General features: G+C 43.1%; 1 protein-coding gene across 1 annotated transcript; it reads right to left on the bottom strand.

The window, feature by feature from the left end:
* Window positions 1-597: 597 nt before the first annotated feature.
* On the bottom strand, window positions 598-5,912 carry TMEM200C (transmembrane protein 200C). The gene is made up of 2 exons (XM_021525194.2): window positions 5,784-5,912; window positions 598-3,744 (listed from the first exon to the last, which is right to left on the bottom strand). The coding sequence occupies exon 2, from the start codon at window positions 3,700-3,702 to the stop codon at window positions 2,071-2,073; it is 1,632 nt and encodes a 543-aa protein (XP_021380869.2). The 5' UTR covers window positions 3,703-3,744; window positions 5,784-5,912; the 3' UTR covers window positions 598-2,070.
* Between the last annotated feature and the right edge of the window lie 7,967 nt (window positions 5,913-13,879).

The following is a 13,879-nucleotide window of genomic DNA, read 5'->3' on the forward strand; positions in this document are numbered from 1 at the left end:
CGAACAGGATGTCTTCATCTCTGTCAATAACTAGAATCTGCATCAGTACCAGGTAACTCTGCTCACATGTATCTCATAAATCTTGCTGGAAGTCACAGGAGAAGGAGCAGAAGCACATGCCCAGGGAGAACTGAAAGGAAAGATCCAGCATATGCCAACACCAGCTGAGCCACCTGCTCACCACTTCCTGTGGTGCCTAATCCAACCCCATGCCAATCCAGGCAGTTTTAATATGGACTTTTGCCAGCTGTGTGTTAGCAGTTCAACAGCAAAAAACACCACACTGATATTCATACTGTCAGTGCACTGGTTACCACTGTCAGGAGGAAAGATACTGACACCTGGATGTCTCTCTTGCTCAAGAGAACAAGCACAAGCACCTTCTGCTTCTCCAGTTTCAAGAATCTTATATGGCAAATTATTCTTTCTTTTCTTCTAAATTAATCTTATTTATTACAGAATTTTGCAGGCTTGTTAAATGCAATTGCATTTAGTGATAGCTATAGTCCATGTTGCAATGTACTGTAATGTAAGTAAATATGTAGCTAAGCACTGTAGAACATGGAACCACAAGAAAAATTTTAATTGCAACAAAGATTTCTGTCTGCCTACACATTGTGTTTGTTTAATGTTGATTTTTCTTCCCATAGTAGAGAAATGCCACATCCATATTTAAAATCAGAAGTATTGACAAGATCTACTGAGTGCATAAAGCTGTTTTGACAAAACACTCGTGGCTGCCATGCTGCAGCTACAAAAATGAAACAGCTCATCAATTTACCAAAACTCTGCCTACAGACAAGGTATTCTCCAGGCTCCAGGAAAGCTGATGCTTTTCTCATGCAGGAAGAAATCCTCATCATGCTGAACTCAGTGACAAAGTGCTGCTGACTTCAGCACAGCCAACAGCTACGAGATTGATAGGGCTATCATTATGCTTTAAAATTAAGCTTATGCACATGCATTCATGAATAGGAACCTCAACAGCAGAAAGGCTTAATGCAACAGTTATAAGGGAACTGCAAAATCCAAAAAGAAGATGATGCAGTTCAAGATTAATCACACAAAACCCTAATCTGAATAGAAGATCAAATGTTTAAATTTTTTTTTTTCCTTAGCATGTCAAAATATCACATTTCTTAGGCTGTCTGTCACAGAGTACTGTCAGAAATAGAGACAGAATCGGCTGGTTGAATTACAGTGTGGTTTCTCAATAACTGAAACAGTATTTATTTGAAAATTACACATAAATTATCAATTACCTCCTTAAAAGTATAAAGCAAGCCTTTGGCTTCGTAGCATTTCTATAATCTTTCACAGTATAAAATGAAATAGTTTGTGATATCTGTAATTACTTACCAAAATAAAGAAATTTTTGGTAGGTTTTGTTTGTAAATATTTTATTAAAAAACATCTTTTAATGCTATTAGTCAATACATGTGTAATAATACTTCGAGAAAGTATCATGTAGTAATATGTATTTTGGATTCAGGAATGTTATGGTTTCAACTAAATCGTCAGAGCTCTGTTCTGCTCCAGTCTCTTCTAAACCATTATTTTTTCCCAGAATTTAAATAAACTCATTCTTTGTCAAGGTACGTCATCCTTAAGGCCTTGCAAACATTTCAGTAATTGAACCAAAACAAAGAGAGAGCTCAGCTTTCTTTCTGAAGACCACATTGCTTTCGAGCTTACAAAGGTGCCTGCAGCTTTCAAGCAGTTAGTGGCAAATCAGCAAGAAAGAAATCAGAGGAGAAGAAGGGGCACTTAAAAATCAAAACAGTAAAGTGCACAGCTATACCATCCAAAATTGTATTAATCTGATCCAAAGAACTTGCTGGACTGTGGATATTTAATACAATTTGGCTTGCATGAAACATACAATCACGAATAGACAGAAAGGATTTTCTTTTTTCTTCCTGAAGTCATCTACAGGATCTATGGAATTCAATTTTCAAGGGTAACATAGTGCAGCTCTTTGGATATTGATTGGTTTCCTAGTCCACAAGGAGATGAAGAAGCGGGGAAGATGTGGAGGGATGCAAGGTGTCCTCTTGCCATCTGTTTTATTTAGGTGCCCGTACTCTCCGGTTCCCCATCCTCCAACCCTAATGCAGCATGTGACTTAGAAATCATAAAGAGTTTCTCTTTATTTGTGTACTGTTTTTGAGTTTGCTGGGATTGTTCCCCTGTTTGTTCTCTGCTGGTAGCCTTGAGGGGGTCTATCTGTTCCTCCTCACAGTCCTGAATTTTACTGGCTGTGGTGTTGGCAACTGACTCCAAGGAGGTGCCTGCCTCCTCCAAGTGGCTGTAGCCCTTATTGCTGCTGGAAGGCTCAGACTGGGAGCTCTGGGAGTCTGTCCTGGTGATGGCAGGAGGAGCTGAAGGCGGCGATTCCCCCAGGTCTGCAGATCTGGAGTAGCTAGGAGATGCCTTTACCAAGAGGCTGGATTCCAGGACCCTCCTGACAGCTGGTGACCGAGGTGGCTCAGGGGAAAGGGGACGCCTGGCATCGGGCAAGCAGCTGGTGCTCTGCCTCCTGAGAACCAGCTTGTGCCTCCTTGTCCCACAGCCTCCCTTGATGTGGCTGCTGCTGAGGTCGGCTAGGCTCAGTTCAAACTCCCCCCGTGGGATCTCCTGGGCTCCCCGCTCACCAGGTGGTCTCTGCCAGCCTCCCACTCCACTGCTTGGCCCCAAGGGCAGGAGGGTGAAGGTGCTCAGTGAAGAGCCGACGATGGAGCTGGCTGTGCTGCACCGCCCACAGCTCCCGGGTGGGCTGCAGGGCGGGCTGGTGACAGGGTGGCCAGCAAGGGCAGCACGCTCCTGGCAGATGCTGTACACAGCCTCAGCCACGCTGGGTGGCTGTGGTGGGCCGCAGAAGGAGGAACGCTGCGGTGAGGACACCAGATCCGGTGGGGAAAGGGAGACACCCAGTCCTGGTGGCCAGGAGCTCTTGGCCAGCATGGCAGCAGCACCCAGGCCTTCCCCACCAGCCTTTAGCTCCAGGCCCCGGGACTGCATGTAGTTGACAAAGCCATTGAGAGGGGCTGAGGCCGGGGTGCCTCCATCCTTGGCCCGCAGGCTGTGGGCATCAATGACGGTGGAGTAGAGGTCACGCAGGTTGATGATCTTGGTCTTCTTGTCACGGTTTTCGTGCAACACCGCATTGGCGCAGATGAAGAGGAAGATGCCGATACCCATGATCAGAGGGCCCAGCACCTTCAGCTTGTCCGAATGCAAGTAGCTCGAGAAAAGACGGAAAAGGAAACCCACTGAGGCCTGGGGGGATGACGAAGTAGGGGTGGACCCACTGGTGGTAGCAGCAGTGGAGGTGTTGGCTCCAGGGGGTGACTCCAGGTGGATCTCTGCTTGCACCCTTTCCTGGCTCTGGGAGCGGTTCATGAGGGTGCCACTCTGTGGTGCCGGGTGCCGGCCCTTGCCAAAGCTGCTTTCTCTGTACACCTGGCTGGGCTTTGGCCAGTAGCCCACCACAGCCAAGGCAATGCCCACCAGCAGTACCAGGATGCCACAGAGGGCAACGAACCCCGAGAAGGAGCACAGCTTGAGCTTGCCTTTCACCACCACCACGTCATTCTTGCGCTTCTTTTTGGCCTTGCGTTTGCGTTTGGGGAGTTGGCTCTGGGGCTTCAGGGGGTCCTGTTTCCTGGCTGAGATCCTCAGGAGGCCTCCAGTGGCAATCATGGCTGGCTACCAGCGCACTGCCCCCCACGGCCACTCCAGCTCCTGCAGTGAAAGGGAGAAGAGAAGAGGATGAGAACCAAGGACAGACCTGCAGCACAAGAGATGTCTCTGCTTGCTTTTCCTCCTTCAAAGTCCTGGTAATTAAAACTCTGAACCAGTGGGATGGAGGCTGACACTAACAGGCAGACCTCCGTTGCCCACACAGCTCCTGTGTGTGAGAAAGAAACAGGCAGACCAACAGCATCAAAGCAGCCCACTATACACCTGTCAAACAGCTAATTAATTATTTTATACCCCAGGTAAATGACAAACCTAGTAGTATCCACTAGAGTGAACAAAAAAAGATCTCATTCATTTCAGAACAAATGCAAAGCACCAGAGCTCAGAGGACACAAAGCCCCGCTCCCTAATATGTTCTGTGGTTAGTGATGTCATGCAGGATTTGAGAAGATGGGAGAAATAAAAGCAGGAAGGCACTATATTTGATCTATATATACCACTCGTTTCATTACTTATACATTACTTGAGGGAGGGTCAAACATATGACTTGTCTTTCTTAAATGAGTGGGAAAGGAATTACTGTGAAATGCACAAAGGAAACATTTAAACACTGGAAAGTGGTGCCTTGTGAAAGTTTTTCCCTAGCCATTTGCACTTGATCTGCAATATTAGAAATGCATCTCTTGCCTGCGGTCCAGAGGCATCCCTAGTTTGGGAACATGTGCGATGTTCCAGGTAACTGTTATGTAACACTGACAAAGTCAACCCCCTCCCCCCTGCCCGCAGAAAGGGGAGATGGCTGGCAGGTAAGAGATGGAAGGTCAAATCCTATTAGAGAAGTGAAACTCCATGGGTCACCTGGGGAAACCCTAACCAATGCTTGCAGGAAAACTGGCAGAGGACTAAACTCTGATCATTTGTGGCTTTTGTTTTACTGGACCATCAGAAATCATCTCTCTGTTCCTGTGATCTGAGCTAAAACAACACAGTGTGTAGGAGTATTTCTGCACTCTGCAATTCTTTTTGCAACCTATCTCTTCAAGCTACCGAGAAGCAGCATCCCTTCCCCCTTTTCTCTTTCTGAGCATCCTATTATTTTTTCTTTGACGGGGCAAAAGATGACATCACTGAATATAATACGACTCACAAAGTTCAATTAATTGCACAGAAAGGCGATTAAGTAAGCACCTAAAATAAAATCCCTCCTGCTTCTCTTTGACTGTTCAGCCTTTAAATCTCGTATCTTTTCTGTTCTAATGCAAGAATTGCCACATATGCAGTAATATTGTATCCCATTTACTCTGTTTGTATTTTCTCCAGAAAAAAAAAAAAAAAAAAAAAAAAGATGGGTGCTGTCAGCAAGGACGTTGTTAAATTACTCTCCGTGGTACTGCACTGTCAAAACAAAGAGCAGAGATTTCTCTTTCTTATGGCTAAAGTATTTATTAAAAACAGGGGACAAAAAAAAAAAAAAGAGCGTATTTTGCTGATGCAAAAGTGTAATTTTCGGGGCATGCTTTGCTGTAATTGCCGATTCTTTGATCTCATTCTCTCCTGCCCTACTAGCCAGATGCCCGTCTCCTCTCCACGGTGATAACAGATGGTCATCAGCTCCGAAGAACGCTCCCAGTCCGGCATCGCCTGGCACTTAGTTTCGGCGATGGCGAGAGCAGCGCTCGGCAGGCGAAGGAGGGCACGGCCGGGCTGCCGGCCATCGCCAGCGGCCGCAGTGCCAGGAAACCACCCGGACGGGAGCCGCGGGAGCTGGAGTACGTCCCGCACGAACGGACTGAGACCCCCCGAGCCACCCCCGGCAGCCGGACCCGCAGCACCACGACCTTGCCCGGCAAAGCCCGAAGAGCGCTCTAACACTACTAACAGAACCGGCTTAACTCCTTGCCCGGGCTCCGGCCGGCGGGACGCCCGGCACCAGCCCCTGGGGCGCCTCTGGCTCCGGCGGTCCGGCCGCGCCGCTCCCGCCGCCGCAGCGCCGAGCTCCGCCGGGGCCGCCCGGGCGCGCCGGCCGGGGACCGCCGGCGGACGGAGCCCCCGCTCAGGACGGGGGTGCCGCGGTCACTTACCGAGGAGGGCCGGGGAGAAGTCCGGGCGGGAAGCGGGCGAGCCGCCGTAGGGAAGAAACTTTCCAGCCCGAGCGAGCATCCCCGCCCCGCCGCCGCTCACGGCCCCGGGCGGACGGGCGGCGGGGCTGGGCCGAGCGCCGGGCGCCCCCTCGGCCCCGCCGCGGCCGGCCGCCTCCTCAGGCAGCTCCGCGGGAGCGCTGCCCTCTCGCCACGCCGCATCCTCCCCGCCGCGGGGCCGCCCCCCGCGGCAGCGCCCGCCCCCCTGGCGGAGCCGCCGCCGGTGCCGGTGCCGCCGCTGCGGGCGGAGCGCGGCTCCGCGGCTGCCCGCCGGACCCGGCGCCGTTGCCAAGCGACGGGAGCCGTGACACAGGGAAATTGCGGCAGGGCGGCCGCCGCCCCCGCCACCTGCGCACCTGCGCCCGCCCGCCGCCGCCTCGCCCCGCACCCCGGCGGCCCAGCCCGCTCAGGCTCCGCCCCGATCGCCGCGACACCCCCCGGGCTTCTTTCCACCACTCCCATCCTGGAGCCTCGTCTTCAGTCGCCTCGCCTTCGGGGTTTTTTCTCCCCTAAGTTTGCCAGAATGCTTAGGGAGAAAGTCAAGAAGAAGGTGAAAAGATGAAGCAAGAGTTTGAAGAAGAAAGTGGCAGCTGAGATCCATCAATGGTGTCAGCCTGAATCTCTCCGTTTCAGCAGAGAATGGGAAACAATATTCTCTTTTGAGCTACTTTCTGAAAAGTGATTAAATTGAAGTTATCACCTTAGTGAGACTAATCTAACGTGTCCTGTCACACTGCTGCATTTACTCTTAGGAGGCGATTGTTGCTGATTGCTTTAGTCAAGTAATATTAGAGATTCACCACGACCTAGAAAAGCAAATCTCAGGCAGGTTTTTCCATAAATACAGAAAATCATCCTGTGGCTTGGGGCTTGCTCCTGAATGTACATAGGAGTGTTTGCTGGGGTGGATAGGCTGAAAACCTGGGGTCTTATACAGTAACCTTAGAGTTCTCTTGAGGCTGGAGTTTTACCTAGCTTGAGCCAAACCAGCTTTCTTCTACCTCTTCATGACCTTTTGTGTGGAAGACTGTGGATAAAACAGCCTGGCAGAAAGCAAAGGGCAATAATGAAAATATTTGTCAAATGATGTTTTTAAAAATAAGGGTTCTAACACAGACTGGGAAAACTGTTAGAGAGGTTATGCATATTCAATGAAATTGTATGTATTCCAGCCTCAACAGTTCTGCAATTCTGTGGTCACCCAGACCATGCTATTTTGCATCTTTCACTCCAACCATCAGTGCCTGGTTTGAGACCAAACAAATTCTAATGCTGCACATATGCATTTTAATGTCATTTGCGGTTTGTCTCAGCAAAATCATTTGGGACACATTTTTTTTAGTACATATATAACTTTTGGTTATGCAACAGGCTTGAAATTTAAGATTTATTATTTAAGAACTTCTTTTAAATATGTGCTTTGAACCCTAGACTTCTGACACTCAGTAATTTGCTTTGTGTTCAGCCGAGGCTATCAGAGGAAACCAAACATATCACATCTGTTTCCACTGGAGACCTGTATCACATCAATAATGCAGCATCACCAGACTCTTCCTGAAAGACTCCTGTGTAAGAGACAGAGGAAGAACAGGACTGATTTTTTAAAGGGCAAAGAACTATTTTCCCTATCTGAGTCATATTTTCTATTTCTGTCAAACGAAACCATTCTATTTAGCCATCTTCTTTATACAACAGCTTTTTTTTTGCTGTATTTTCATTGCTAAAGTTTTGAGTGATTGGGCTATCATCACATTCACAGTTTTCAAATAACTCTTAGCAAAATGTGTTGTAGGTGAGGCCAAATCCTGGAAAACAAGAAATATGTTCTTGGATGAAAAGCTTCTGAGGTGTTCCATGGCAGCTATCAATGTAATCTTAATTTGCTCTATGCGTTAAAAACCAGTTGTACAATGGCAAGCTGAATCTCGCACAGCAAACTACTTTGCCAAGTTATGTATCCCTACCTATTCTACAGATTCCTCTTGTTGAAAGAAAAAAAAAAAAAAAAGCTTTTGGGGCTCTAATGAAGCATTTATTTTATTTTTAGGTCATATGGATTTTTATGTTCCCAGAAGTGGAATGGTTGCAAGAGGCAGCTTCCCTAATGGTCTGGTTTACTGACTGCCCAAGTGAATTTGTATCTCCTTGTTTGTATTGACTACTGAGCGCTGCTGGCAGGCTCTGCTCCTGCCTCACTTGTATAACTTTCTACATGATGTTGTGCACTTATCATTAAACTGTGGGGAATGTAAATAATTACTAGGAATTACAAAGAGTGTATTTGAGCTATGTTTTTTTTATCCTTTCCTCCTTCTCCCTTCTCATTTCTCATTTTTCTTTCCTCCATTCTCCTTCTACCTTTTCCATCTCCTTTTCTCTTTTCCATCTCCTTTTCCCTTTTCCTTTTCCTTTTCCTTTTCCTTTTCCTTTTCCTTTTCCTTTTCCTTTTCCTTTTCCTTTTCCTTTTCCTTTTCCTTTTCCTTTTCCTTTTCCTTTTCCTTTTCCTTTTCCTTTTCCTTTTCTTCCTCCTCCTTCTCCTCCTCCTCCTCCTCCTCATTTTAAAGTATACCTTTGGTTTGGTAAGGTGTTTGTACATAAGATGATAACCTTTCTCTGATCCTTGTCAGGGGATGTTTTGGTACATCAGTACTGCCATCGGTTTTAGTATATCTGCTTGAATATGTTCCAACCCAGCCTGGCTGGGCACCCAGGAGATGTGTGGCCAAGTTAATATATCTCAGCCCTCAGCAGGCTCAAGATCCAAAAGCAATTCAAAAGACAACCTAAAGTACTTGGTGTACTTCTCTGAAATACTGTAGCATCTTTAGGTTCCAAACACAGACCTGCAGTTCCCAGTGTAGAGATCCAACAAAACTAAATCAGAGAGAAGGCCCTTGTTTTTTATAAGCACAATCTGAACAGCAGATACAAAGGATAAATATGGAAAGGATTTTGAACATAGTATAAAAATATAAGAGACATTTTGCATAGGTTTCAGGTTTTCCCCAGTGACTTTCCTTTACAATTTCTCAGGCACAGAGTAACACAATGGTCATTGCTATCTTAACTTACACCCTGCTAGCAGAACAAGTTCCAGTCAAAACAGTAGCTCTAGCCTGAAAGTCCTTTTTTAAGCTACAAATAACAGCTTATTTAACTATTTTTAATTAGCTAATTTATTGCATTAATAAAAACAAGAGCTGATATGCATTTTCTACATATGTTTCACAGTATATTATACTAAATGCCAAGGTTTTCTGAGTCTTTATTGCTTAAATTGGAATTCATAGCTTCATCTTATTTAATAGCTGGGAAAGTTGTGAGACCATCACTCCAAGTCTGGCCACTGGTCTCAGAGGGATGAGTGGTTGGTTTTTGTTTTATTTTTCCTAATCTTAGCCTCTTATACTTTGTTTGCTTGTTTCTTATGGCTGTAGAAATTCTGATTTGATTAATGGTGGAGGCTCTAGTATAGTTAATGATGATTTTATAACAAATGCAGAGGAAAAGAGCAGCACTGAGAATCAACCATGAGAAAATATCCTCACTGAGGAAATATATATTTTAATTCCTTACAAACCTACATCAAACACAGTGAATCTGCATTGTGTATTAGAGTCATCCAGCTTATTTGACATTTGGTACAATCAGAGGCAACTTTGCTTTTCATTGTGTAGCAAGTCTAGGTCTAGATAATCCACTGAGAGTGGATGACAATTTGCATGTCTGCTCTTCTTTCAAAATTAATTATAGCAGACATACACATTGCTGGGAACATTTGCCTGCATAAAATAATACAAAGCCATGAAATCTGGTGGTTGAAAGGTAAAGGGAATGAATGTTTTCAGATGAACAAGCTTTTTCACAAAAAAAAAAAAAGAAAAAAAAATGAAATTAACTACTAGTTTATCTTACTCCAGTTCTTACTGTCATTCCTGATTAAAAGACTTTTTTTTTTTTTTGAGGCATTAATTACACTAACCACTTTATAAATATATGTATTTTTAACTGACATATGGTGAAACACTTGAAACTAGAGGAGACAGACTGTGAATTGCTCGTGGGTCAGTTGTGACATATTGCAGTAAGCCTGTGATGGTCATACCCGGAGGTTCTGAACTGTGCTCAGGGGCAGATGTCACTCACTTTCTTTTAGATGTTCTGTGCTTGACTTCTCAGATGGTTTAAAAACAAGCAGGAGCTATTCAGCCATGTCATTTGCCTTCACTTTTGATTTGCTGATACAAGACAACTGCAAGTAACTGCAAAAAATTGTGTGTGTTATTTGTAGACAAAGCTACATAGCAGCTAATCAGGATTTGCCTGTAAGGGAAGAGCAGTGCAGTATTTCCCCCAAATAACTGAAATTACTTATTTTTTAAACATATTTTTTTGAAGGTGTTCTCCTTCCGCTTCTCTTGGTGCTGTATGATGTAAGCTCTTTCAGATGGAGACAATCCCAAAGCTGCTTGACCCTAGCTCCAATGAGATATGTGTGTACAGTTGTTTCATACTTAGAATCATCTTCTTTTTTGAACATTTTTGTTGTTTAATTGAAAATACACAGGAAATTATGTGTGTATTTTGTAAGGCAAATTCATAAAATAGCTTATCTTCTGCCCTTCAAAGCAGTATTTGGAATCACTGGGAGAGCACTAGCCTATGAGAAATAATGTCAAAGCATATTGGATAGGGGATTGAAAATTTATTTTGTTATATACTGCATTAAAAGTATACTGTATGCATGCAAAAACACTTGTTTGTAGGAAGGGAACATTAGAATGAACCAATAACCTCTGACTCGTCCTGTCTTTTTTTCAGCTAGGATGACAAGTATTAGAGAGGTTTTTAGCTTTGGTACTTTAAAATTGTATCTGTTCAAAACCAAACTTGATACCAACATTTTTGCAACTCTGTGCAAAGGTTTTTCAGCAAGGAGAAAGATGCTTCTGTCTGTTATCTGCATTGCCCATTGCAAGTCCCAAAATCAGAGAGTCGTGGCAATATGAAAACAGCTCAAAGTAATCAGGGGGAAAAATGAGCAGATTGCCTCCTCCACATGGGGATAGGACATCCATAAAGTAGAGTTAGTCCATCCAGTCCATGAGCTGGGTAGTCAATCACAAGGAGCCACTATCACACAACGCCGACTATTTTATGGGTATTAAACAATTTCAATTATCTCAGTGTTTTCCCCTGTTTCTCAGGAATGCACCTGCTGCTTCCCAGCATTTCCTCAGACTGCTGGGAAGCAGGGCTGCCTTTTCATTATACAGAATACACAATGCCAGTGTCAGTTGGGGAAATTCCTGACTGGTCTGGTGAGACACTGGAACAAAGCAAGCAATCATAACCACATTTGGAATTAATATTAAAATGATTTGCAGTAATCTGCATGAAAGCACAGTCTATCAGTCAGGAAAATGAAACACTGATTGCATCCTTTCTTTTGTAAACAGAGTTTTCTTAGACCAGCGCTCCCCACATACTTACATACTTGTGCAGTTTGTTAGGTGTTTTGCCCTATATTATTAAAGGATTAACTTATCATTTAATAAATTGAAGCTATCACAGTATTGTTTTGGTTTTTTTTTGTATGCTGTCAAGAGAGATTAACCCAAATTTTTGACCTGTTTTTTTTTGTTTTGTTGTTTCCCTTCCTCCATGACCTGCAAACAATGTTTTACTCTGCAGTAGACTTCTCATCATCAATGTGGAGAGACAGTAAGTTAACATGGAGTACTCATCCAATAGAAATAGTTGTTAGGGTCTATTTTTAGGGTCAGTTTGCCCTGATGAATTGTGAATGTCCTTTAAGATTCATGGCTATCAGTATCAGGGTAATACAAGATCTGCTCAAAACTCAAGGTCAAGTTCAAGGTTTAATGGCACATGGGAACATGAAGGAACACAAAAAAAAATATTTAGGACTCTGTTGTAGGAATCCTTGTGTTGCAAGAAGAAGAGCCACCTTGTTTCTGCCAGCTCTTCTTCAGCTTCTCTATAGAAAAGGGTCTTTAGTGTAAAAGTCAATAGCATTTCTTAGAGCACTTCTTAAAGGCAAAAGGTACTGTTACTAATCAGCACAGGTGTGAACAGCCGGGAGAGTTTTTTTGTGTGTGATAGGAGCTAAACTCTTCCCAGGCTAAAAGCAGCACCTTTCAATTGTGCAGGCTAAAATAATGTTGCTGGTGCTGGTCTTTTCAATGCTCCCACTGGTATAGGTTATGACCTAGTTAATGTATATATCTATATACCACAAAAGTGGAGCTCTTTGAGCTCTTCTATTCTTGACCCAAAGGCCTGGGTCAGCATGCTGATACATCTTCAGTTACACTTGTGTTTTGAATTTTTATAATCGTCAAAAGTAGCAAAGACTATTTTCATAAATAACACTGAACTTTGCCCTAAAATGGTAGAATGGTGATTTAACAGTGATCAGTAGGTGTTAAGTCCTAAAAGTAGACAGGAAATAAAACTCCTATTCAGAACTAGAGCTTGAATTCTATAATTATACAACACTTAGGGAATGAGATTGTAAGCCATTGCTTATTAAATATAATTCATAGCATTTTACATGGAGAACTTGATTATTATTCTTTTGGTATACATGACACAGATCATACCTCTGCTTTTATTTTGAATGTTAATCTTGCAACATTCAGTTATGTTAGTCAAATGAACAGCATGACACTAATTGTTCTCAAAGAGATTTGTAACTTTAAAGGTTTCAAATTTTATAATTCAAATAAAGTACAACTTGGTAACACTTTTCTGTATTCATACAAGCAAGCTGAATTTACAAAATGCAGATCTACAGGAAACATTGTGGTTTTGCCCAAATAAGAGAATATTCATAGCAGAAAGCCTATAGAAATATTCTTTTTTTTGTAATATAAGAAATATTACCATGAAAGAGTGAAACAAAATAAATGAAAAAGAACTAGAAATATCATGTGTGCTTGCTGTTACTTTTGCTTTCATTATGAAACAACTCTCCCTAAATTTAAAAGGAAAAAGTAGGGATACCTTTCAATTGTGCAGGCTAAAATAATGTTGCTGGTGCTGGTCTTTTCAATGCTCCCACTGGGGTAGGTTATGACCTAATTAATCTATACATCTGAAGGAAACACAATTGGCTTGTCATGAAATTTAAGCAGAGATACTGAAAGGACAATCTAGCCTGTAACTACTGAAGAATTATGCATTATGTATTATGAAAGACACAAGGCTTTGGCCCCAGCTGTCAAGCACTAACTGTGTTGTTCATGTAGCAAGGTAGGAGGAACATTCTATAGTCCTGAGAGAGCTTCTGTAGTCTTGAATGTTCATGAAAAACGCAGACATTCCATGCAGAAGCAAAACATACGCCTTATCTTGTGATGCAGAACATAGCTGATTTTCAGTCTTTTCTGTATATCTAGTTATTTTTAGCAAGTTATTTGGTTGAATTTTGTTTATTTATATTAATAATGTAGAGTAATTAATTTTGCTCTAAAGCACTCAAAAAGACAGAACCTGAAATAATGTTTAGTTTTCCTGAAATTTATTTGTGATTACACCTGGCTTTTGAACAGAAGGGTGGGAAGGGCCTTTTCACATTCTTTTTCTCTGTGCTGGTTTGAATATTTTGTGTGTGAAATGAAGCTTGTCATGCATGTGTGTTAAAAAGCCTCAATACCTTCATTTATTATGCAAGGTTTTTTTGATGAATGCTTATTATTCATGCATAGCCAGGAAATGAGGATCACAGATGTATTAACTGTTCATTTAGCTTTTAACTAACCGATCAGCGTGGAAGAAAATTTTGCACAGGTACTTCCAAGTAACATCTGCAGGTATAAATCAGTACATGGCAAAACAATTAACTCTCTCTATCAGAGCTTCTGATGATGTCTCAACCACAGTCAGAGCACTTACATTCTTCATTACTTATGATTTTCCTAGGTGTCCTTACCACAAAAGACTGTGTCAGTTCCTGTCTCAAATATAACATATTCCATCTCAAGTGTGTGAAATCTATCTCACCTAACTTTGAA

The sequence above is a fragment of the Lonchura striata genome, chromosome 1 (assembly GCF_046129695.1).
Source record: "Lonchura striata isolate bLonStr1 chromosome 1, bLonStr1.mat, whole genome shotgun sequence".
In the NCBI taxonomy this organism is placed as follows: domain Eukaryota; kingdom Metazoa; phylum Chordata; class Aves; order Passeriformes; family Estrildidae; genus Lonchura; species Lonchura striata.

Bases quoted from the DNA above. Each gene is read 5' to 3' on its own strand.
- TMEM200C (XM_021525194.2), bottom strand. From the start codon at position 3,702: ATGATTGCCACTGGAGGCCTCCTGAGGATCTCAGCCAGGAAACAGGAC.